The 25,447-nt window shown below is 47.3% G+C and overlaps 1 protein-coding gene across 1 annotated transcript in view; it reads left to right on the top strand.

The window, feature by feature from the left end:
* Window positions 1–25,447, top strand: part of LOC135900945 (nose resistant to fluoxetine protein 6-like) — a 95,890-nt gene that overhangs the window by 36,658 nt on the left and 33,785 nt on the right. The window contains exons 3-5 of the mRNA XM_065430572.1: window positions 9,993–10,074; window positions 10,799–10,886; window positions 22,220–22,314. Coding sequence (XP_065286644.1) covers window positions 9,993–10,074; window positions 10,799–10,886; window positions 22,220–22,314 — 265 coding nt within the window. The remainder of the gene's footprint in view (window positions 1–9,992; window positions 10,075–10,798; window positions 10,887–22,219; window positions 22,315–25,447) is intronic.

Raw genomic sequence — 25,447 nt, 5'->3', positions numbered from 1 at the left:
CATAGTATCCGGGATTGTCCAGTTTTTATTAGATCAGCTCCACAGTCGTCTCCGTCTATTCTCACACTGTTTTCGTAACTGACCCATATTTGACTACACCATCCGCGGGATCGGCCGTTTTATCATTACAATGTCCCCACGAATGGCCCAGAGAATGTTTCACTTTGAAATAAAAGAAAGTTGCTCAATTGCAAGTTAGGCTACGTAAATAAAATTTCAATGGTAAAGTTGATTCATAGCGCTTGACGTACCAAAGCGACGGTTGTCAATTGAGAAGTAAAAGGGGGGGGGGGGGAGCAGACAAATTTTGACAGCCTGAGGTTGTCTAATGTGAATTTAAATCTAGGGCCCTGAAACGTAAAACTATTCCATTCTGATTTTATTCTAATCTGCTAGCGTCAAATTTACGTAACCGCCGACGAGAGCAACGGGTGGTGACAGGAAGGGTAGTTTCAAACGACCGATCAAGCGCGGTCCTCGTTTATAGGAGGTCACTTTTGTTTGCTTTCACAACGAATAGTATGGCCTGCCTTAACAGATTTTTCTTATCTAATTGGCTAAGAAAAGGCGGGGGGCAAGCAGTAGTGGAGAGGGTTTCGATGGGGCTGAGCTATAGACTGTTTTATCGGCGAGGAGAAACGTATCCTCGAACCAGCGCGCCGCGCCGCTCTCCTCCTCTCACTGCTATGTGCGGATTCCGTTTTCTACCAGCGGCAGCTTGCAACGGTGCAGTTTACTTGCGAATTAGTGCGATTCTGACGTGTTCCGTCTGGGATTTCTGCGATGTCAGATGACTAAAGGTCGCCTGGCTACCACTTTGCTGTATTCGGCTGCAAAAAACTTTCGGAAGCAAGCGTGAAGTGCGTCGTCAGCAGCGGCGACTTCGTAGACCCCGCCGCTGCGATAGCAGAGAAGCGTCCGCTTTGCATTGCCGCCGGCATTAACGGAAAGGGCTTGGTGCCATCGTGTGTTTGGAACGTTTTGTTCTTAGTGAGCGCTCGGCGACGAACTCGGAACTCGGCACCACGATCAAACTGTAATGTGAAAGAAAGATGTGAATTCGAGTCGTCAACTATCGCGAATGGATGAAATTAGCTATTTCTTCGTGCACGCACATTAAAATTTCATTCAAACGCGTTTCAAGATTATCATGCTTGGAAACCAACGTTCTGGCGGAAGTTGACCGAGGACGTATTATGTGCTGACTGAGAAGTGAAGGTATCATGGTTATATTGCACTCAGTTTTACAAAGACGATATTAAGAAAGGACAGGACGTGGACGGACGTAGCGCAAACTACCAACTGTTTAATAATGTTAAATTAACATTATTAAACAGTTGGTAGTTTGCGCTACGTCCGTCCACGTCCTGTCCTTTCTTAATATCGTCTTTGTAAAACTGAGTGCAATATAACCATGAACGTTCACCAACTAGCCCCCTTTATTGCTTTACTAATTGAAGGTATGTTCTTCTCCATTCTGTAACCAAAGCCGTGTCTACCGTGTGCCGGCTACACATCACATGGGCTCTCCCGAGCTTCCGAATCTCGCCGACAAGCCGTCGACGCCACTAACCGTGCAGCGGTTTCACTGCAAAATATAAAGGTGCTGTTGCAAACAGTAGTTGTTCTTTTTTCAGCTCTCTCGATTAGGCGAGGTGCCCTTACAAGCAAAGGCAACATTCGAGACCTAAGAGCGCATAATCTTCGAACGCTTTGCGTGCGTTGATCGTGGCATATTGGCAGCCACTATCATAAGCTCATTTAATCCATGTTAACAGCTCCTTCGATGGAGTTATTTTGCAGTTATTTATTTTATAAAGCTTGATGCTCGGGTGCCGGACAAACAATGTTTAGAAAATAGTACCGCCAAAAATTTTAGGGGCACGAAAGCTAGAAAAACGTGCTTCCTCGGGGTTTCGCAGTTACCCGGATTGGGATGTACGCTGGTGCGGCACACCGCATTGTTGTCACCTGAGTGATACCTTAATAGAGTTTAAGGCTAGACATACAATAGCAACACGTTACATGTGTATGCTACACACCGACAATTTTAAGGCTTGTCACCTATTTCAACCGTGATAAGAGCTGCGAGAGTGCCTCTAGGCCTGTCGCCGTTCGATATTGCGGCTATATATGGAAGCTGAAAGCTTAGTGACGACACGCTAAGAAGTTTTCCTATTCAAACTACTAGTTCACACCTTTCTGGAAAACGCGAAATCTTGCCACTCGTCGTCAACAGCACGTTCGCCGTGCCCCCTCCCACTCGATCCCACATACCAGCATGGCGCCGGACGATAGACGGCGCTGTGATCACAAAATGGCGGCGCCCTCAATAAAACGGTCCATGGCACAGTGAAATTCGATAACCGATTACTGGAATAGGGCGGTGGCTGGTCGAAAATCGAGGCGGCGTGCGACGGAATGTTAAGATTGCCGCTAAAATGGATCCTCAACGAAGATGAGTTGGTCGAGCGATGTCGCAAACGTCGGCAGACATATTTTATTCCTTTCGCAACGGTGCAGACTCCGACTATTCCAAGAAAAAGGAAAGTATGAGCTTTTTTGTCGTATCAATGCATATCTATTACGTAGACATCACTTGGACGTGGTGAGTTTTCGCAATTTCGTCACGTCGCATGACAGATAGGAGAACCGGGCGCAGTCAGAAACTTCTGACCGATTGCGGAGGGCTAATGGCAACAGAAGATGTAGAACTGGAAATAATTACTTTTCTTTTGTTTGGCCTAATCATAAACAATCATTATGTAGACATCATAACAGATGGCGACTTTTTGCGTTTCTCGTGACGTCGCGCGACAGAGAGGCAAAGTGGGGGTAGCCAGAAGAATTTTTGACCAATCGTGCAGGGCTGATTGCAGAAATGGAATAGAAATAGTTTGGAATAACTTTACGTTATAGCGCCCAGGGTCCCTATAACGTAAAACTATTCCAATATGTTTTTATTCCAGTCTCCTGACGTTAAATTTGCGTAACCGCCGACGCAAGTATCGGGCGGTGACCTGCAGGGTTGTCTGAAGAGACCAATCAAACGCTCTCCTCATTTACAGGAAGTCACTTTGTTTGCTTTAAAACGAATAACATTGCCTACCCTGAGCGGCTTGTCTTATCTAATTGGCTAACAAGAGGCGAGGAGCACGTTTAAGTGGAGAGGGATACAAAGGGGTCTGAGCCACTGCACTGAAAATCGATAACCCGATGAAGAGGGTGGTGCCGGCGTCTGCGATTGGTCCGCTTTCCCTTACTTAGCTTGCGGTGGCTGGTCGAAATCGCGGCAGCATGCAACGGAAGCTTAATAATGCCACTAAAACGGATCCTCAACAAAGAAGTGTTGGCAGAGCAAGGTCGTAAACGTTCCGAAAGCGCTTGAAAACGTTACCCGACCACGCAGAAAGCGTTATTATGGACAAATTAACTTATGCTCTCCAGCAGGTGCGAGCAGCCATCGGCGGCAGCCATCTTTTACTCCTTTCGGAACAGGGCAGCGTGCGGCTATTAAGAAGAAAAATCAGTTTTGTTCGGCATGTTAATGCATTTTTAACGCATACACGTCACTTTGACGTAGTGCGTTCTCGTAGTCTTGTGACATCGCGTGACAAGCAGATGAAGTGGGTGCAGCCCGAAAGCTTTTGACCAATAGCCGAGCTCTATAATGGTGAAAACGCGTCGCATCACAAATACCTATTTTCCTTTTGTTCGGTCCAATCATGCATACTCAGTGTGTACAAGTCATATCAAATGGGCAGCTATCGCGGTTTTCGTGACGTCGCGTGACAGACAGGTGAAGTGGGGGTGGTCTAAAAAAAAGCTTTTGATCTATCGCGGAGGGCTGATTGCAAAATTGGAATAGAAAAGTTTGGAATAGCTTTACCTTATAGCGCCTCAAGTCTCCGGTAATTCCGGAAAACATTTAGTTTTATTCGGCGCATAATGCTCGTTTAGTCTGTACACGTCACATTGACCTGGTGAAATTTCGCGGTTTTGTGACGCCGCGTGACAGACACAGGATCTGGGCGTAGCTCAAACAATTTTGTCGTGCAGCGGCGGGCTAGTAGCGAAAGAGGTGCAAAATGGGAAACAGGTTATTTCTTTGTTCGGAGGAGGGGGTGTGGGGGGCTAATTATGAATTTTAGTGGGTAGAATTTTAGATGGGAAGCTCTTGTAGTTTTGTGACGTCGCGTGACGGAAAGGCGAAGTAGGTGTCTCCCGAAAATGTTTGGCCAGTTGTGGAAGGCCAATGGCAGAAATGAAATACAGACAAATCGGAATAGTTTTACGTTATAGGGCCCTAATGTATTCAAATGTTTTTTGCACTTCGCCCCCCATCGACATGTGGTGTCGATATCAAATACAATGGAGGCTATCGAAGCTCAAGCGTTGTCCTCATTTACACCGGCACCTAAAGTCTTCCTCAGATATGTCGACGACTGTTTCAGCATTTTGCAAAGGAAAAACCTTGACCCTTTCACGGCTCACCTAAACAATATACAAGCAGCAATCAAGTTCACCGTTGAAGTGGAATCCGAAGGGCAACTGCCGTTCCTGGACACCCTTGTGCAGCGAGATGGGCCAAACCTGTTATTCAAGGTGTTTAGGAAGCACACTCACACGGGCCGCTACCTAAACTACAGATCGGTGCACCCTGCTTCGCAAAAGAGGTCTGTTGTCGGCTCTCTTCTTCGTCGGGCAAAAAACGTGTGCACAACAGCGGTAGACCACATGGCGGACAATGCACTTGTGCGGAGGGAATTAATGGCTTGTGGATACCCTGAGTACGTCATTGACTCGGTAGGGCGTCAGCTGGCTCGCACAGTACCCACCCAGTCTGGACCCCCCAAAAGACGGGCTGTGATTCCGTACGTCCCCGACATAAGCGAAACTCTTGCGCGCGTCCTGCGGTCATATGACGTGCAGGCTGCGCATGTGCCCTCCCGGAAACTTAGACACCAGCTCGTGCATGTGAAAGACCCATTGGAAAAGGACAAGTTCCCAGGCGTGGTGTATGTCATTCCGTGTGCGGACTGTCGATATGTCTACGTCGGTGAAACCGGCAACTTCAAAACAAGACTTAAGCAACACATGAATGACGTCCAGAAACGACACGTTGCATCAAATGCCTTGGCCGAACACTGCGCAGCCACATCACATAAGATCAACTGGGAGAAATCTCGTGTGATTGCGAAGGAGCGAAATCATTCTTCGCGTCTTTATCTTGAGTACCTAATCATCCAAACCACGGCGCACACTCTTAATCGCAACGAAAGCAATCTGCCGCCCATGTATGCCAGGTGCCTTAATCATGTTTTGAGACGCACATAAAAAGGGGCGCCAGCTCTGCCGCTTCTTTCATTGTGAACAAGGCTCCCGTGGGGGAGCCGAAACGTAAATAACTCTTTTAAACCATTTTTGGTCGGTGTCTAGACCTCTTCCTTTTAAGTATGCATCATCCCGACCAGACGGGCTTCCGTCATACTCTCAACTTCAAATACATCTGGTTGATTAGACCCCACAACAGCTTTCGCTGCAAAAATAAAACACCCACCCACACAAGTGCAAGTTACTTCGGACGTTTCAATAGAAAGTGGCCCTGAGGTGTACACAAGCCGTTCTGCTTCGAACGTCGCGTGGCCTCGGTAGACACGTTCGAGCGTGTCTTCATTGAATGAGACTCAATGTTGCATATCTTAGCACCATCCTAATTAAAATTCAGTGATCAAACATCGCTCATTCGCCAAAAGTTACGCAGGACATATCCGACACATAGAGTGATTTGCGTCTTCAGCGACGTCTCACCTTGGTGGATATAGTAGCGTGAGCTGGCTGCGTTTTGAGCTTGCGCAAGGGCTCGAGCCTCGACGGCATACATGGCTCAAGACTGAGTGCAACCTTCGCTCTACACGGAACGAATGCGCACGCCTGGCCTTCGCTCAGGCCACAGCGACCGAGATCGATTCTGTGAAAAGGAAGCTTTCACTACGCATCCTCTGCCGCCGGTAGTAGCAGTCGGTAGTAGCAGTCCTTGGTGAAATGAACGGTAACTGTACACGAAGTAGCCTGTTGTTCTTGTGTCATCACAAACCCACCGAACCCTCGATATTAAAACGCAGGAAGGTCAGTATAAAATGATGCCACAATAAAATTGGGGCTGAGCGAACTCGTCGGTCCAACTTCCGCATAACATCCACTGCGAAAATTTCCATTAGCATAGCCCCGGCATTGCCCCCAATGTTGCCTTGAACGTAAGTACAGCGGGAAAGCGACGACAGCTACTGTCGTCGTGGCAGGGAAACTGGACATGCACTCTGAACGTAGCGAAATCAGTCCATTGCCTTGGTTATTCGTGCTGTGCTTGTGTGCGCCACGCGTGTGCGAGAAACGTGCGTCGATGTATCGGTCTGTTTCCTTCCCACCCATCTCTGTGTTGGCCGCCTACTTTAGAAGCTTCTTTTCTGCCTCACTCGCTTCCACCGATGGTACCTGAGTAAGAAAAAAAATGGAATATGTCATTAAACTTCATCTCAACTGCCTTTCTATTAATCGCAATGTATAGTCAGTGAAAACGCAGCAAAGTATTTATACTGACCTTTTTGAAGGAATAACGCATCAATTTTTGTCATTGTCAACCTTTGTGAATGATATGCTTTCCCTAATTTTCATATATAGTTTCGTTGTTCGCTTTGCCGGCCTCATTTACGTTTTATTAATGTCTACTACTTCTTCATCTGTGAACAAAGTAGCCGTGCACACACACACACACACACACACACACACACACACACACACACACACACACACACACACACACACACACGCACGCACGCACGCACGCACGTATGCACACACAACAGTATCTTGCTTGCTTGCTTGCTTGCAATGCTTGCTTGCTTACTTGCTTGCTCCTTACGCCATGCATTTTGTTATATACAGAACTTCTTTTCATCTGCCGTTTCTGTGACCCAGTTGTGAAACAACGCTATAATATGCTTAAAGAATGCAATAATGCAGGCCGACCAGTTGTAGCATTGTTGGCAATTAAATGTTGCTTACATACTCGTACATAGCGAAAGACAGAACAAGCAAGCCGCCACGTTGTTTATTTCATATTTTTTTCCGTCCTATATTGTATTGCGATATTGAATCCTCGACTATAAGTGCTCGTATATATTTCTGGTCGCTTTCCGTCTGCCGACGTTACCATCCATCTTAGTTGAGTCATCAGCAGCAGCAGCAGTAGCAGCTTATTTTACGTCCACTGCAGGGCGAAGGCCTCTCCCTGCGATCTCCAATTACCCCTGACCTGCGCCAACCGATTCCAGCTAGCGCCTGTGAATTTCTTGATTTCATCACCCCCATCTAGTCCGCTGCCGTCCTCGACTGCACTTCCCGTCTCTTGGCACACATTCTGTAATCCGGATGGTCCACCGGTTATCTAACCTACGCATAACGCGGTCTTTCCAGCTCTATTTCTTTCTCTTAATGTCAATGAGAATATCGGCTCTCCCTGTTTGCTCTCGGATCCACACCCCTCTCTTCCTGTCTATTAACGTTACGCCTAACATTCTTCGTTCCATCGCTGTTTGCGCGGTCCCTAACTTGTTTTCGAGCTTTTTTGTTAGCCTCCAAGCTTCTGCCCCATATGTCAGCACCGCTAGAATGCATTGATTGTATACCTTTCATTTTAATGATAATGGTAAGCTTCCAGTCAGCATCTGACAACGTCTGCCGAATGTGCTTCAACCGATTTTTATTCTTCCGTAAATTTTCTTCGCACGATCAGGGTCCCCTGTGAGTATCCTATGTAAACGTACGGTTTCACAGACTCTAGACGGTAACTGGCGAGCCTGAACTATTGTTCCCTTTCCCGGCTATTTATCATTATCTTTGTCTTCTGGATATTAATCTTCAACCCCACTCTTATACTTTCCCTCTTAAGGTCCTCAATCACTTGTTGTAACTCGTCCCCAGTTTCGCTGAACAGAACAATGTCATCTGCAAATGAAAGGTTGCCGAGATATGCGCCGTTGATCCTTACTGCTAAGCCTTCTCAGTTTAAAAGAACGTGATAATTTTACAAAAGAAAACACTGTCTTGCGCGAACGTGTAATCGCAAGAACGAAGGGCTGCAAATTACGGGACAAAACAATTTATTCACCAGAATGGTACGCGCGGATCATGCCATGAGGTAGGCTGTACTCTTCAGCCTAGCTTTGTCTTATTTCATTTTACGGCGATGAATGTCACTGGATATGCTTGGCTTCCCTATTTGCTTTTGCCGCTGAGCATATGTATACAGATATCACATTTAGTAATAGGATTTAAGTAGGAAGTGGCGCATCTTCCATACCTGTCTGTCTTTCAGTGTCTGCGTCGCATAAAGAGTAGCGACGAGACGTTTCGTACTTGCCGTTCTTTTTCTTTTTGATGCATAGCCAATGAGAGTGTAAAAGTGGGAAAAAGTGCATGTGTGTGAGGTGTGGAAAGCTGGTCACGCAGTAAAGGTAGTGAGGGGATGGGAGAGATTAGGGTAGTATGTATGTATGTATGTATGTATGTATGTATGTATGTATGTATGTATGTATGTATGTATGTATGTATGTATGTATGTATGTATGTATGTATGTATGTATTTATGTATGTATGTATGTATGTATGTATGTATGTATGTAGTGCTACTGATGGTGATGTGCCATGGACCCCCATCAGTTGCACTTCGCTCTTCGAACAGACAGGACGTGTGTCTAGAGAGCTCCTGAACAAAACTTTGCAATGTGGTGAACCCATTACAAAACATGGATCCGGGACTTCAAAGCGGTGCGACGTAGTGCAACTGCATTTCTCTAGCATTTACCGTTAAATCGTTACTGAACTTTGTTTTGCGCCAAATAACGGTTGGGGCCCCTTGATACATTGAAAAAACCATACTAGCAAAATAATTTGTAATGCATGTTTTTACGGGCCAGTTTGTACCTGTGTAGGTGGAAGGTGGTTCCGTCATGACATCGTGGTACTCTTGTTTGCTCCGTTTCTGCGATCGCTGCGGCGGCCGCGCGTGAGTAGAGCCAGAAGAAACGACCCACTGCACCTCGCGTTAATATCTTTATGAGCAGCTTCATCATAACTAGCCTTACTACTATACCACGTAACTAAATCTCGCTCTGTGTCAGACGTCGCGATAATGTCGATAACGCCAGATCTGGCTTTTCAAGGCCAAATTTAGTATCAAATTTAAGCAATTCCTGCAGAGCCCACCTCACGATGAAGGTCGACGGTATTGCTATTAGCATCGAAGCAGTGTAGTGACACGCCGCATGGCGAACTTTTATTAACTTGAGCGTAAACGACTTGTACAATTTTTTGTTGCTAAATGCAGCTAGCTCAATAAACGCTCAGGTCCCGTTGTATTCGCTTCGCTTTGTTCTCTACACTCTGCTGTTTTTGATGCCGGCATGTGCAATAATCTTTAGCCGACTTCTTAAGCTGTCGGTGGCTGACTTCCCCACTTTTAGCCTTTTGTTCTGCTTCTCGGTGCGGTCACCCACCCAGTCGCACATAGTCATGTTGTAGAACTGGTCATGTATGGCCACATATCTCGTGCAACATACCGAGTGGCGCATATACCCTATGCTTCAAAAGGTTTATTCGCTTGTTGTCTATTCGGACACACACCAGGTAGCACATGCCCAGTGACCCAAGCTGTCGCGAAAGAAGTCAAACACGGACATCATACCGAAAAAAGGGCGAAGTCCCAAACAATGTTGCTAGCAATAGCATCTCATGAGCGTTTCTCCAAACTTCACGCTTCAGAAGTGCCATTCTTTTCCGTGCCAGAAACAGTAAAGTTTTCACAACTTTGAGAATGCGTGTCAATACTGAATTAGGTGCTATAGGCTCTCGGTGGCGACCACTCGTTGTGGAACAGCAAATATATAGCGAAAGTTGCTAGTGTGAGCATTTTCTTTCAATACCACTTGCAGACTTCCTTCAAGAGGATATGGCAAGGCGTGTGCGTGCCTTCACACTGCTCTGGGGGAGAAGTGGAAGCGCTCATTGCCAAAGGCAAGTTGTGGTCACTCTTACCAGTGAACGACAGGTTTATTATGTGCTTTCACCTTTCTTATTTTTTTTCTTCATTTTTCTGGCTTTACTGCTTGCGTAGCATTAATTAACACGTACGCGACGCTTTCTCCGTGCTTAAAATAAAGCGTGAAACTTATTGTAGCGCACACATCTGATCTAACTTTAGCTGACGTTATCTATTTGCATGCCGCGGCTTTCATTAAAGCAGGGTGAACTGTTCACGCCGTTTCATTTTTCTCCGTATCCTTCTGGAGTAGCATGCTAAACATGCCGCCGGCCAAACTTGTCCAGGATCCATTAAATCTCTCTCTCCATCTCTCTGCAATCAAACCTTCTTGTCATAATTCCTAAGTTGGAATTTATTGAAAAATATTTAACCCACATGCAAGTGAATAGAGTAGAATGCAGACAACGCGATTGCATATTTTAAATATTTAGTCAATGCAGCCAGGCAAACTTCTCCACTTTTCCTTAAAGAACCTGTCGCTCCCCCCCCTCTATCTATCTATCTATCTATCTATCTATCTATCTATCTATCTATCTATCTATCTATCTATCTATCTATCTATCTATCTATCTATCTATCTATCTATCTGTCTATCTGTCTATCTATCTATCTATCTATCTATCTATCTATCTATCTATCTATCTATCTATCTATCTATCTATCTATCTGTCCCTCACCTTTGTTTTCTCTTTTCAGTGCTCAACGGGTCCAATACATCAGTCACAGTGTCGGCGTGCCGCTCGCGGAACGACTTCAGCATCACCCACGTGCAGCTGGCAGTAATGTAAGTCGGGCTTGTTCAACGTCTCCGCTGTGACAGACACTCTACTGGAGGAATTGGCTATCACAGTCCTAGAAATTCGTTAAGCGCGGGAAATGTTCACCGCTGTGATGTTATGCTACTTCAGCCGTTAACAAAGAAACAAAAGTTCCTGATACTTTTGGATAGAAGGAGCGCATAACGCAGGTCACATTTCTTTTCTCTTTTTTTTTTCTTTCTGGTTCAGGCGAACTCGACCTTGTGGCGAGCGGGAAGCGCTGATTAATATTTATATTAAGCAATGTTTTCTCACACGTTTCTTTTTAATAGTGAGCGATTTGAAAACCGCAATTATAACTTACGCAGAGGGGTGTATTTCGCCGGAATCACAACGAATCCTGGCAAACTTCAGCGGTTAGCGGGTTATCCATATCTTCCGGGCGCCTGCGCTCTCCTCCCTCCCCGGCAACGAGGCGGCCGACACCGTGGCTCGAGGACTCACATGCCGAGCCACCCGGACGCCGCGGCTCGGGCTGACAGGGGACGGAATGGTTGGCTACAGGGAGATAATAACCATTCCAGAGGGGGAGAGGGTGCGTTTTCCTCCCGCACACCCATCACGTAATAAGCAGCAGGCGGTGGAATGGCGCCTCCTTCAAACCAATACCTGCCCAAATCTTGTGACCTTTAATCATTATCATCCAGAACAATATTCGGCCAAATGTAAATTTTGTAAAGAAAGGGCGGGCCTCAATCACATTTATTTATTTGAAATACTGTTGGCCGTCTTGGCCGTAACAGGGTGGGTACAGCTGGTTTGCACATAGCGTAAAATAATGTAAACACTTTACAAACGTGAATTGGACATGAAGCAATGAATGTTGGAAATACAATGCGAAACAAATAATGAAATACAAAAACAATAGTTTGGCTAAGAAATACATGTTTCTAACATTGTGACAGTGATATTGGAAGCAGCATGAAAGAAAGACTATTGTATGTATTTCTAGAATAGTGTGACAATGTTTGCACGGCACCACTAAGAATAAATTTCATAAAAGGTTTTTAACGTGTTCCTCAAAGATTTCAATGCTAGTCGACTGCAAAACAGACGCCGGCAAACTGTTCCATTCCTTAATCGTTCGCGGAAAAAATGAATAAGCGTACATGTCCAGATATGCTTTTGGAACTGAGAACATGCAATGATTGCTTGATCTGGCGTTTCTAGCCTGCCTGGGAGCAAGATAGGACGTGGTTTCAATATTGAAGTGGCCTTTCGACAACAAAAAAAGAAATTTAAGTCTAGCTAACTTCCGCCGTTGAGCCAGTGAACCAGCGAACCAAGCAGCTTTTCTTAGCTGCGTACTTTCCTCCCAGCACTGTTGTTCGGCACTATAGTGAAGAAACCTGACTGTAGCCTGGTTCATAGCAAAATATTCAGAGTCCTAGAGGGAGCCGTTTGAAAGAAATGGCTCAGTGCAACCAGGTCATAATTTATGTTGTATAATTTGACTAGGAGTGTGCGCATAGCAGTTTCTGAGACCGGATTTTAAAAGAAAAAAATATTACCAAAAAGACGAATCAAATATATTTCGTATAGCTTGCGAATCATGTAAAACTCTCTCACCATAATATCAAACAATATTAAAAGCCTGGTATTCACAGAACAACAGAAAGTTTCTGTCGCTACACTGCCCATCAAAAAGCGTGCTTCATTAAAAGCACAATGAAAGCATAACAAGCAACTCATCAGATTGTTCGCAAACTCAGGGCTGCTGTGAACATACGCGCTCATCCATTATCAGTTTGTAAATGTAGCCTTGTGGACCAATGAATATCTGAGTACATTTTCTGCGGCAGTGGCATCTGCGGCACTGGCCGAGTAAAAAGAAAGTGCACTTTGTCTCTAGCTTGAACTGTCGCTGATAATGGTGCCACTGTTGTGTGAAGTCCGCTGCACTTAATTGTATGCTGATTTAATCCCGTGCAAGGACGCATTTAGTATATATATATATATATATATATATATATATATATATATATATATATATATATATATATATATATATATATATATATATATAGCACGAAACAATCCTCACTGCCGCATTTCTTGTCTAAGCAACATCCTTTAGCGAGTGGTCGCTCTTTGCCGTAAAAGTGCGGTTCGTACGCAGCACGCGTTATTCTCAATGTGGATTATTGGTATAATTGATGGACATTATCGGTATAATTTTACGTTTGATCGAGCACACTTGACGACGTAAATTATTTAACGAGTATTGCAAAAATATTCGCATTTTCATAGAGCCACTATTCGATTTGAAGATGGAATCGAATAGGAAAATATTTCATTCGCTATTACAAAGGTTTTAATATTCGCAGACTCCTAAATTTGATTAATTCATGAGGCTTAATGGGCCTAAGCAAACACATATCCGCCCTTGACTTGATTCAGACAAGCTGAGAGAAGAAAACAAAAGAAAAAGAAGGAAAAGGTGGAACTGACTGCCTTTGCTGTAGTTGACAGCAGACGCTCTCGGAATTCGGGAAGCATGCTGACGTGCTTACTTCAATCAGTAACGAAATGTCCTGTTAGCAGTGACAGATAGCGAACTCGGGAGACAGCGTATATGAATTGCAGAAGATTTTCTATAACTATTATAAATGTCACAATATCCAGTCTTTTCATTCAGTTTATAAGTTGTAGTCCTAGTTGTGGCTGCAATAACAAAATTGAAATTAGAAAAATAATGTGCAGGCGAGCATGCACAGCCAAGTTGAGCAGTGCGAGCATGAAGCTAGCGAGACGGCTCCTTTACAAGGGTGCTCGTTTCATGCTCACCCGACGGTGAGGCGTAAACAGGGACTTCAGTCATGTGCATCTGCTAACGATGTCACAGTGCTCTCTTCGGCAACTCAATTTCGGTTCTCTGGGTGAAAGCGGGCATTCACCACTGTGCAGAAATTAGCAGCATCAGCTGTTTGCATGCCTCTAACCAGCTATGAATATTCATCGAATGCCTTGATTTCTGGTAAGAACACCATTAATTTATTTCAACAATTGCTTGTCTAATGCACTACTACGAGTCCATCAAGGCACAAGTTCGGCTTTTTGGTTAGACGAGGGTTTTGCGAGGCATCCATTCTGTACGAATTTCAATCTTTAATTTACATGCTCATTTTGCATGGCTCTCCCCTATGAAACACTAAGTCCCCTAACAATTCCATTTATTTTCTATATGTTTACATATTCCTTGACGTTTCCAGGTTCTCCAGTTCTCTAGGCACCCTGTATTTGGCACCTAGCGGCCATCACAGAATCTAAGGCCAGAGCATATACAGTCGATATTACCGACGTCCCCTCAAAGCACATTATTTCTCTACAGCCGGCTCACATTAACGTTAAATAATCTAACTGCTCCTATAGAAAGCCGCACCCCGGATCCCACTTCTTGCGGTCTTTTTCTGTGCGATTCGAAACGGCCAAGAAAGGAGAGAAAAAGCCCTCCCATTCCGCGCATTCTCGAGGCGCTAGGTGCAGCTTCGTTCCGCCAGCGTGTGCTTTGCTGTCACTGGGCGTAGTCGCACCAACGGGTACAGCACTGCGAGGACGAATCAGTCCTGCTGCGCGGTTGTTCGCCACCGTGAGTGACCACTCGGAGAGGGCGACGAAGCGAAGGCGAGCTTTCCAGATGATCCCGGATGCACCACGATGAGGGAAGCCCAGGAGGCGAGCCTCCACGGTGTCAATAATACGCGTCGTCGCGTGGCCGGAGCTCCAAGAGTTGTCGGCGGCGGCTTCGCGACGGCACGCGCCGGAATCGCCGCAGGAACCGCCGCCAGCGGACGCCCCGAAAGAAGGCGGAGATTACGACCTCCACGACTACCAGCAAGGCGACGAGTACAGGTACGGCACGCACGTACGCGACTCGTCAACCTTTCGTCGGACTACGACACGACAAATGACCGGCGACGCTCCGGAGGCTGTCTCATCATGGTGTGGGCTTTCTGCATCGTGGGAGTCGCAATTATAGCAGTTCCCTTGGTGATCTCACTGCTTCCTTACATCAAGGCGAGCCTGTTAGCCGCCACTGAGGCACCACCAGGCCACGTGTTCAACCCCATTTTAGCAACTGTCGATCAACCGACCAAGACAACGGCTACTAAGGAAAAGGAAAAGAGAATCGTCACTGCCGGTACGACAGCGACTGCTGACCAGTGCCGGCGGACGAAAGCCAAAGTGCCCGGGGCCAAGAACTTGTCGGATGTGCCCAGGGAGACTCTATCGGCTAGTCCCAAAGCTCCACTCAACGGTCCGCAACCCTTATACTGCCTCTTCAACGTGACTCGCTTCAGGCGGCCTAGTGGGTGCTTCTTCCTAGCGCAGTATCTCCCGTTGGCCTTATGCCCGGGAATCGTCTATTGGTCTTGGAGCGCTGCCCGACGGAAACCTTACCAGCCGGGCGGAAGAATTTGACAAGCAATACGGACTCGCCGTCATCAAAGATGTCGCGCGGGTCCAGGGCGTCAACGTAGACGTGATCCTGACGCTCGGTGGCTACCCCGAGGACAGTGCCGATTTTCACGTGGTCAGCGAGAACGACAGCGTTCGACACCTGCTGGCACAGGGTGCCTGCGACGCGTACCGCAAGTACAACCTTTCCAGATTCAACCTGCACTGGGTTCCGGACAAGGCCGTCTGCGAGTCCCCCTTCAAGGACGCCATGCCGCGGCTGGTGGAATTCATCGATATTATCAGGCGCCTGGTGTCGCTGAACACGCCCAGCGCCGCTTTCAAGATCACCGCCATTGTCGACGCCGAAGACGTCTCCGCGATGAAGTTTTTCCGCGCGCATCAGAGCAGCCTAAACGTGACCTTCTTCAAGATTCACCAGATGTCGCGCGGCAACAGCTTCTCGGACGACTACTGCGACCAGTCCCTGCCAGTCTTCGCGTACCACATGGCGCTTGTAACGCCCTTCTTCGGGGTACACCCGGTGCCAGGGAGCGCGCCCAACGCGCAACCTCAGAAATACGAAGGTCTCTGCGTCAGCATGTCGCTGGCACTGTACGCCGGCAACGAACGCGATACGGAACGGCCCGCGCCTGCACAGCTCGTGTCCCAGACGCCCGGCCGCATGGCTCTTTTCGAGGTGTGCGACTTCAAGATCGAGTTCAAGGATTACGTGAAGCCAGTACCGGGTTGCCTGCTCAGAAGAACGTTGGGCCGCTACCTCAAGGTCACGATTACTTTCGACGACAAAACAACGCTGCAGGCTAAGATGTCCCATCTGGGCAAGGCGGAAGATCTGTGCGCCCTGCTGTACGACATCGATTTTGACAATTACCGGATGGGCTACTCGCAACGGGACCAGCACTACGTTATGTTGCAGCACTTTTACAGCGCCAGGATCGCGTCGAGCACCTTTGAAGTCACCGATCATTTGCCAAAGCAGACATAGGTCGTCTTCAATCCTACAGCAGGACAACCCAACTCGGCTGGGTACAGAGGCACTAATTCCATCGTGCACCATCGTCCTTATCTTTATTTATTATACTAATTTATTTCCTAGACAACAATTTATTTACAAGTTTTGTCCGCATGTTCATGACTCTTGAACCTTCAGCACCGACGTGAACTTATAACGGTTACCTTATTTGTTGTTACTAATTTATTAGCGTGCCTGATCTCAGCAGTTAAATCACATACAATTGTCGCACTTGGTGTTAGGCTTGCCAGAGGCGGCTCAGATCTGCCGATATTTTTACCTGTGTATTCAAATGATTCCGTGTCGTTGTAAAGCACCCTAAGACCACTTTACTATAGTTACTCGCTTGGCCCTCCTCTCTGATAATGTTCGAAGCCCCCAGGCCCGACAAGTACTTTATTTTCCGCTAATTCTTTGAACACATGAAATCATTTAGCGCTTGTTGAACTAATATCAATATTTGACAGCGTGGTTATGGCAGGAAAAAGGCGTTGCGAGCAGGAGACTTCCGTGGTCTACTTTTCTGTAAGCATCCAGAGTGCATGCAACTACACGCGCCTATATGAGGTACGTATCACGTGTCCCTTATAGCGAAGCGTAATTTTATGTTAACGTATACATTGTAATCATCGTATCTCAATGCATGTGTAGATAGATGCTTTGAGCTCAGTAGTGTTTAAGAATTATTTTGACATGTGTACATCCCGATCATCGTTTCACACCGAGGTCTTGACGTTTGCCAACGTTTCACTACTAGTGTTTTGTTCACTCTGCTATCTCGCGTGCCAATGGCTTCTCCGAGCCGTCATTATGCGTGTATATACACAACCTGCTTGTTAAGGCCAACACCTCTTCTACACTGCGAATAATTACTAACCGAACTGAACACGTCCGTAACTCTCGCTGGTATAAGCTCGTACCCGAGGGATACTTCGCCACAGTGATGTCTCTCTTCCGGCCGTGCGACACCTCGCAAGGCATAAGCACACGCTTTGTCAGTGCAGTTGTCTCGCGTCTCGCAGCACCTTGTGGGTGCGATTCGCGGTGTACCGCTTTCACCACTTCATCGCATTCGCTATGGCAAGACCGGCGAAAGCAGCGTTGTGATATTGACTAAAATACGGAGGGCGACGAAGTGAAATCCGACACGCATTTGTTCTCCCGTATGCTATGCCGTCGAGCACGCTGTCGTGGAGGTTTCGTTTGTTGTGGTAGTGACATTACAAGTGATTCCCGTGGGGGCGGTGGCCTGGTCTGTCTCAAAACTGCTTACATCTGAGGCGATCTATACAGGGGCTTAGCAGTCGCCTATTCTTATGTGATCTACGAGACAGCTTTTAGGTATGGCTCAGAGCGCTCCTACGCAACGAGCCTGGCGAAGCCGGGGTCAACGTTTGAGTCCTAGCGCCCTGTAGTTTTTACTTTTTTATTGCAATATAATTTTTATTGCAATAACAATTACCGTATTTACTCGATTCTAAGCACCCCGTTTTTTTCACGATCATCGATCGTGATGCCCAAAGTGAGGGGGGGGGGGGTGCTTAGATTAGAAAAACCTAGAATGACCCCCCCTCCCTCTTTTCGCTGTGACATCACGACGATACGGGTGCGAGGAAAAACATGTTATTTTGCAAACATTCAAAAGAAAAAAACGGTGCAGACAGTGAACCCACCGATTGTATCGGATGCTCAGTTGCTGTCACTGCCACTCGAGTTCGTCGCACTGCTTGAACCGCCGCACTCGGTATCCCACAGCAGGTAGTCTTCCGTTCCGTCGAAGTGGTTTGGGATCGAGCACTTCTTAAGGTTTTACCACAACGTCCACTTGGATCCGCTTCCACGCGTCCGAAATTCACTTTGCCATGGTTGATGGAGACGGTTTCTGCAGCTTTCGCCGTACAGCCGTACAGTCCGGCTGTACGGCGTACTCGAGCTGCGGACGCCGTGTCACCTCGGCAGGCCGACGGCTCCGGCTCGATGGCAGAGGGAGCAAGCACGCTTGGTGGCCTTGGCTACACGCTCTTCCTCACTAATTGGGGGGGGGGGGGGGGGGGGGCTGCTTAGATTCGCATGCAAACTTTTTTCCCAGTTTTCTCTCGAAAATAGAGGGGGGTGCTTAGAATCCGGGGGTGCTTAGAATCGCGGAAATACGGTATATGGACACTCGAGGTGTGATCCCTCCGCCAATGCCGACGCCGTGCTGTCACGGTATCAACGGTGCATATTCTTGACACGCAAGGAGGGTAAGAAGGCCGTAAGAAAGACGCGCCGTGGGTTTGGCTGGCAAAAAAAAAGAAACTAAATGCAAGTGGGCGCACGCTCAGTATCCGCTCAATCGGCTCTGCAATATAGTAAGGGCAGTGCTCTGCTTTCCGCTGCTGGCCATGTCTGTCGACCACTGCCAACACTAGCGTTCCTTTTGTGCGACAGTGTGCATGGTACATCGTGGTACGTGCACTTGTCTGAGCGGAACGGAATTAGCTGCCCAGACTTAAAAGCTGTAAACACTGTCGGTTTTCGTTCCATCTCGCCTCGTACATCATGGAGGTGCGACGCCTGCAGCTCCGTTGCCGGCGCTCCTTCATCACGCCAGTGTTGTGAGACGCCTAATAGCTGCCAGGCAGCTGTTGCTTCGCGTGCTGTGTCGCGCCAGCTTGCCACCATCGCGTGTTCTTGGAACACTGCCCGAGGAGCTTTAACGCAACACCAAACCTTGCTATCGCTATGAATGCTTCGCGCCTCGGGAGAAACTACCCAACTTTTTGTTATGTAATTTCTTTGCCTTTCTCTCTCATTTGTCTACATCGTCCTGTACATTTACAAACAAATTTGAGTCCCTTCTGCCTCCAAAAAAACAAGAGGAAACAAGAGGGATTGGAGGGCAGTACGCGGAGGGGTGAGCAGAAGTCCTTGCCTAGGTCTTCATGGCATGGCATGGCAAGAACGCTATTTGGGTCCAGAGAAACTATGGACCGAGACAAAAGCACCCAGGCTAAGTCGTTGGCTCCCAACGTTGACAACGGTAGGCCAAAGGCTTTCCCGATGTCGTGAGCTCTCCTGACGGCCAGGAGTTGATCTTGGAGGACTTCGCTGGATATGCGCCGACTCCAGTCCTCCTCAGTGTTGAGATCCGAAGCCTTTGGTTGGGGCACAGCCAGAACATATGATCAAATAGACACGGAGTGTGTCCACAACTTTTACATTCCGCGTGAAAATCCTGGTAAATTTTGTTAAGCACAAAAGGTGTGGGATAAGATTTAGTTTGAATGATTCTTAATGTGACTGCCTGAGCTCGGTTGAGCTTCTGATGTGGGGGAGGAAAAAACCTCCTGCCGTCCCTATAGTGTGAGGTGATCTCGTGAAAAGTAGTAAGTGGGTATTTGTAGCAGCCGCAGTCATCCTTGAGCAGTTTCTGATCTGATGCGCGGCATGTAAGATCTCGCACAGCAGATTGAGCTTGCTCGTTAGGATTGCAGCCATTGGGGCTGACCGAGTGGCCCTGATGAGCCGGAAACCAGACTAGGTGTGAGCTATCCAGTTGCTCGTACTTATGAGTATTAAGACAGTGTGTAAAGAAGTTGTGTGCTTCCATTGAGACGAAGCCGGCTGAATAGTTCCTAATAGCTGTACGGGAATCAGAGAAAATCGTGGAGCCTCTCCTCATTGTAATTGCAAGTGCTATGCTTGCTTCTTTGGCGGCATCAATTGAGCTCGTTCTGAATGACGCCGCGCTTATTAATTTACCACTCTCATCGACCACGGAAATAGCGTAGCGGTTTCCCGATCCATAACTAGTTGCATCGACATAAAGAGCTGAGCTTTGTTGTTAGCGCAGTTTACCCAGAATGCATTGGCCTTGGCGTCCCTTCTGCCCTTGTTGTGGACAGGATGAATATTTCTAGGTATGGAGTCTACAACTAATTGTGTCTCCACCTCCTTGGGTATTTTGAACTTAGAGACCTCTCCTCGAGGCAGTATTCCGACTTCATCTAGAATTTTGCACCCGGGCTTAGTGTTGGAGAGTCTTGCAATTTGTGACATCGAATGCGCCTCAATGAGCTCATCTATAGTGTTATGAAGTCCTAACTTGTTGAGGAGTTCGGCACTCGTTCCGTGCGGCAGTACCAGAGCCCTTTTGAGTCCGGAGCGTATAAGTGCATTTAGCTTAGCCTTCTCTGCTTTCCCCCAGTTCAGGTGTGATGCAATGTACGTCACATGACTGATGAAGAATGCCTGATATGCTCTGATGACATTGTCCTCCTCGAGGCCTGCATTTCGATTTGAGACCCTGCCCAGGAGCCTTAAAGTACTGTTCGCCTGACTTGTGAGACGGTTTAGGGCCGTAGAAGGTCTTCATAACAATCCTCGCACTTCGGTGGGCGAACTGGGCAAGTTCACTTATGTTAACACAGTGTTTGAACGCTACATTCCTTTCTTTTCTTTTGTTGTAATCGTTCTTGGAGCTATATACCCACGTATGATTACCAATAAAGCCGCATCTTATGTTCGAATATTAAATGTAGTCATACGTATTTGATACATAGTCACATTGCCAAATAGGGTTGCGTCATTTCTAGACTACTTTTGGAAACTTTGTTTTTTGTATTCGAGGCAACTACGGCGTAGTAACGCAACATCGAAACTCATGCATCACGCTTTAGCGTCAACAAAATTAGTGAAGCAGAGGCGGGATTCACAAAGATTTTCTATTCCTAATTGCGTTTTCGTATTGGCCGGCCGTCCCCACTAATAGTTTATCCGGCAGCAGAATTAGTCAATGTTTGTTTTTACGACGAACGTGTCACAATTACAAGCCTAATATATACACAGGTGAAAGTCTGTAAGCGTTACAAAAAAAATATTCAGCGAAAAAAAAAGAATTCGCCGACGATTACGATACGATCCCTAACGCGAAATTTGAGCGCAGCTCTATACGTGCTTTCGCTTCGTGATATATTGGCTGGCGCGGACAATCTGTCTCGTGCGGCACGTTGTAAACGGAGCGAAGTGCGGCGCGACTGCCTCACTAATCTTGAGAGTGCGATAGCGAGCGCATGGGTAATGCGTGGCCGTTATTCATAGCAGCAGCCACCGACAAGCCTTCCATACGACGCGTGCTGCTCGAGCGCCATCTCCTAGCCATTGTCGCTGCACTTCGCTTTTCTTCTCACCCCCTCTCCATACCCTCTTCCTCCGCTTTCCTCCTTGCGTCTTTCACCCCCCACCCCCGCTGCGTTTCTTGTTCGCTTTCATCTTTCGCTGTGCTCGTTCGCTCGGTTACGCCGATGCCGACGCTCGCCGCAGAAAACGGGCGCCTAAGAGCTGCGCTCTAGAAAAGGCAGCGATAGACCACCTGGAAAGATGTCACTGATTAGGTTTCATGAAAAAGAGAAACTGGCAATGTAAACCCAAACTCTGGTAAAATAAAGACCGAAAACTCTGTACCCACCTATAGGTCACGACTGGAAGCTAGTCAGCGTGCACGCCTGATATTCTGCTACATCAACATTGTATTTCCGGCGAGAACTTCCACGTGCGCATCGGTTTGTTCAGGGCACCTCACCGAGTTATTGTACTCCTTAAGGCTCGAACGTTGATGACAGGAAGAACGCCGCTACACAGAGACGTCATCTTCACATGCTGTGCGGAAGATGGCGTAAAATCCTTGTACTTGTTTCACGAAAGCACAGTAGCATGCACTAAGAAAACGCTGGCTCAGTGGCAAACTGCTGTACCTGCGTACACGTTTTCTCTCTCTCAGCTATCGGGCACACGAGCCTCGAGGAAATCATAAGCCATTGATTGTGATAGGAAAGTTTGATAGGTTCTTTCTTCTTTCACGAGCTTCTTTCTTTTCTCCAACAGATGCATCTTCATCGTCTGGATCACGTTAATCGCCATGTCTACTTTGGTGCATTTCTACTGGGACAGGAAGGAGTCGTCGGTCAAGAAGGTCGCTGGTAAGAATCAGCAGAACATTCTCCTTCTCTCTCTCTCTTTTTCTTTTCTTTTTTTTTTACTGCTGCCAGTCCGCAGAACCTTTTTTTTTAATTTCTGGTAGTCACATTTCCTTCGCGCCAGCTAAAACTGAAAATGAGAAATTGAGCTAGTCTTGCTACTTCCCACCGACTGCGCTTCCTCAGTCTAAACAAAGAAGATAAAGGAAGAAAAAGAAACAACGTATATACGTAAACGAGGCGCTTCGTATTTGCTTGGTCATCAGGGACCCTATAACGTAAGACCATTCCTATCTGTTTTTTATTCCAATCTCTTGAAGTCAAATTTACGCAGCGACCGACGCAAGCATCGGGTGGTAACCCGCAGTGTTGTTCGAAAAGCCGAATCAAATGCGCTTCTCGCTTATACGAAGTCCATTTCTTTTGCTTTCCAAGCTGCCCACATTCAGCAGTTGTTTTTTTTTCTTCTAATTGGCTGGGAAGAGGCGACGGGCAAGCTCAAATGCACAGAGTTTCAATGGGGCCGAGCCAGCACACTGAAAGTCGATAACCGGATAAGGAGTGTAGTGCCGCCGTCTGCGCTTCGTTGGTGCGCGGCGGCATGCAACAGAAGGTTAAAAATGCCGCCGAAGCGGATCCTCAGCAAAGTAGAGATAGCAGAGCGATGTCATATAGACCGTTTTTTCGTAGGCGCCGCCATATTGTGAACGCAGTGGCGCCGCCTGTGAGCAGCGCCATACTGGCTTGGGTGAAAGCGGTCTTTGGCATGGCAGGTGTACGCTCGGCGATAGGTTCTGTCGTTTGTTTTCGCGGTCGTGCGGTCTATTTAGTATGACGTGCGTCTTCTACGTGGTAAACTGTTCTGTGAGACGTGCTGAAGTGATTTAAGGCGTCATGGCCGGAATTTCTGCTGGCGTTGAGGTGGACGGAACACGCAGCGCGATGTGTGCGCGCATATTTGAGCCTACAATCAGCCTCGGAGATAACTTGTGTATTTCTGAATGTTCCAATAACTAATGTGACATTATTGCAGTATTATCCTCTATTTCGAAGCTGCGGTTTAGGAGCCATGAAACATACGCGACGATCGTAACAGCGTGAGTACCGTTCTGCTACGATAGGAGCTGTGATGTTATACTTTGACAAGCGTTCAAACTATTCGCTGCAGGTTACATTGCGCGACTATTTGGTTCGATGGATGAGGTTATCGCCCCTGAATAAAATAGTTTTGGCCAGTAATTGCAGCATAGCTTAGTCTGAATTAAGCTTGTCCAGCAAGGGGACTGTTTACGAACTGCGCGAGAACGATGCCGGTGCATCACAAATATTTGATAGCGCCTGCCGCTTAGATGTTTCGTGGTTGCCTTAGGTTGGCATTGCACGAGCGTGCGCTCTTATGCTTTGTTTTACCCCCTACGCCAAGCGATCAGATAGTGAGCAGTTTTACCAGTTCATGCAGCTAATACAGAGGCACCGGTTTTCTTTGTTGAATTAAAACCGGTATAAGCAAAATAGTTTATAACACATACACACCGTGAGTGATAATGTACATACACCGCGGCTGATAAAGCGCGTCACATTTTTGCGCCCCCAAGAGATATTTCCGCCTACTGTAGTTACCGATGGACCGAAAGGCTTCCCTGACGACCTGATATGAACGGACATGGCGTAAATTTCACAAAGTAGCATCCTAAAACATCACGAAATCGTTCCGCAGCACACGTCAGCAATACTTTCAAGCAGCGCCGCGCCGGATCCCCCAAGCCAGAGAGGAGGAAAGGCTCTCCGCGCGCCCTATCCTCCTCGCCCGATGAAAAGGTCTATATGTGCGGTAGGGTCTTGATAACGTTACACTGTCACGCAAAATCTTTTATTACACGCAAATAAATCAACGCTCTACGGCAGCTCCGAGTAGCCAGTTCCACAGAGATCGGCGGGTAGCCATCTTCTATTTCTTTCGGAACGGGGCAGTCTACGGCTATTGAGAAAAACTCAGTTTTGTTCTGCGTAATAATGTGTCTCCCTGGCGTGTGTGACGTCGCGTGACAGGCAGGCAAATTGGGCGCAGTCCGCAAGCGTTTGCGCAATAGCAGTTGGTCAAACGAGGCCATTTCCGCTGACGGCGAAAAAGGTGTCGAATCAGAAATTATTTTTCTTTCGTTCGCTGCAATCATGCATAATGAGTGTGACAGGGTGCACATATCATATGAGATGGAGCGTTCTCGCTGTTTTCGTGATGTGGTGTAACAGAAAGGCGCAGTCGGTGGTGGCTCTAACATTTTTTCACCGATCGTGGAGGGCAGATCGAAGTATCGGAATAGAATAGTTTGGAATGGCTTTGCGTTATAGCGCCCCAGGAACAGCGGCATTTCTAGCAGCTGAAAATATGGGCGAAGAATGAAGAAGCCGGCGAGGTGCTTAAAGTTGACATCCATGGAACACGAGAGCTGCGAGTTCGCGAGCTTGAAAGCATGACCGTCAGCAGTTATGGAACGGACGCGTTGAGATATGACGCGAACGGTTGCGATTCACAAAAGAGATGCTGCTGAAATGAAATATTTTACGCTTTGTTTTTGTGTCTCGTTAAGCGATGCCTCGCAGATCTGGTCATTTTGCGCTGACAAGCGCAGTACATACAATGCACCCCAACGATCGGGTCTGCGAGCACCCCGCCGTTGCTCGCCGCGAAAAAGACCTGAAATTTCAAGCCAAACCCTGTACGCTCTTTTCGCGGGCGCCGCGCTTCCAGCCGGAGAGTCGACGTCAGTCTCACAAGTGCACCTACGTAAATGGCAGTGATGTGCAGTGGCAGTGATGTCAGTGGCAGTGACGAATGGCAGTGATGTCACTCACAGTGACACGTAACTTGGAGATTTATTCAAGGCAACATCAGTTACTTGTTTCATCTGTTGGTTCGAAAGGTTATTTAAAGTTGAGAGAAATATCGAAATCAATGAAAAATTCGCAGCAAGAAACTAATACACTCAGAGCTAAAACTGTATCTACACCACGCCAGTTCGGGCAGACCACGAATGCAGGCGCGCGCAACAGTTCCACGTGGATGGGCAGAGGCGAACCAGCGTTCTGGTCTTCGTGATCCTCACTGCCGCATAGCGCTGTCTGCCGGCTGCTGGGT

The sequence above is a fragment of the Dermacentor albipictus genome, chromosome 2 (genome assembly GCF_038994185.2).
Source record: "Dermacentor albipictus isolate Rhodes 1998 colony chromosome 2, USDA_Dalb.pri_finalv2, whole genome shotgun sequence".
Taxonomy (NCBI): domain Eukaryota; kingdom Metazoa; phylum Arthropoda; class Arachnida; order Ixodida; family Ixodidae; genus Dermacentor; species Dermacentor albipictus.
This window is presented reverse-complemented; position numbering and strand designations above follow the sequence as displayed.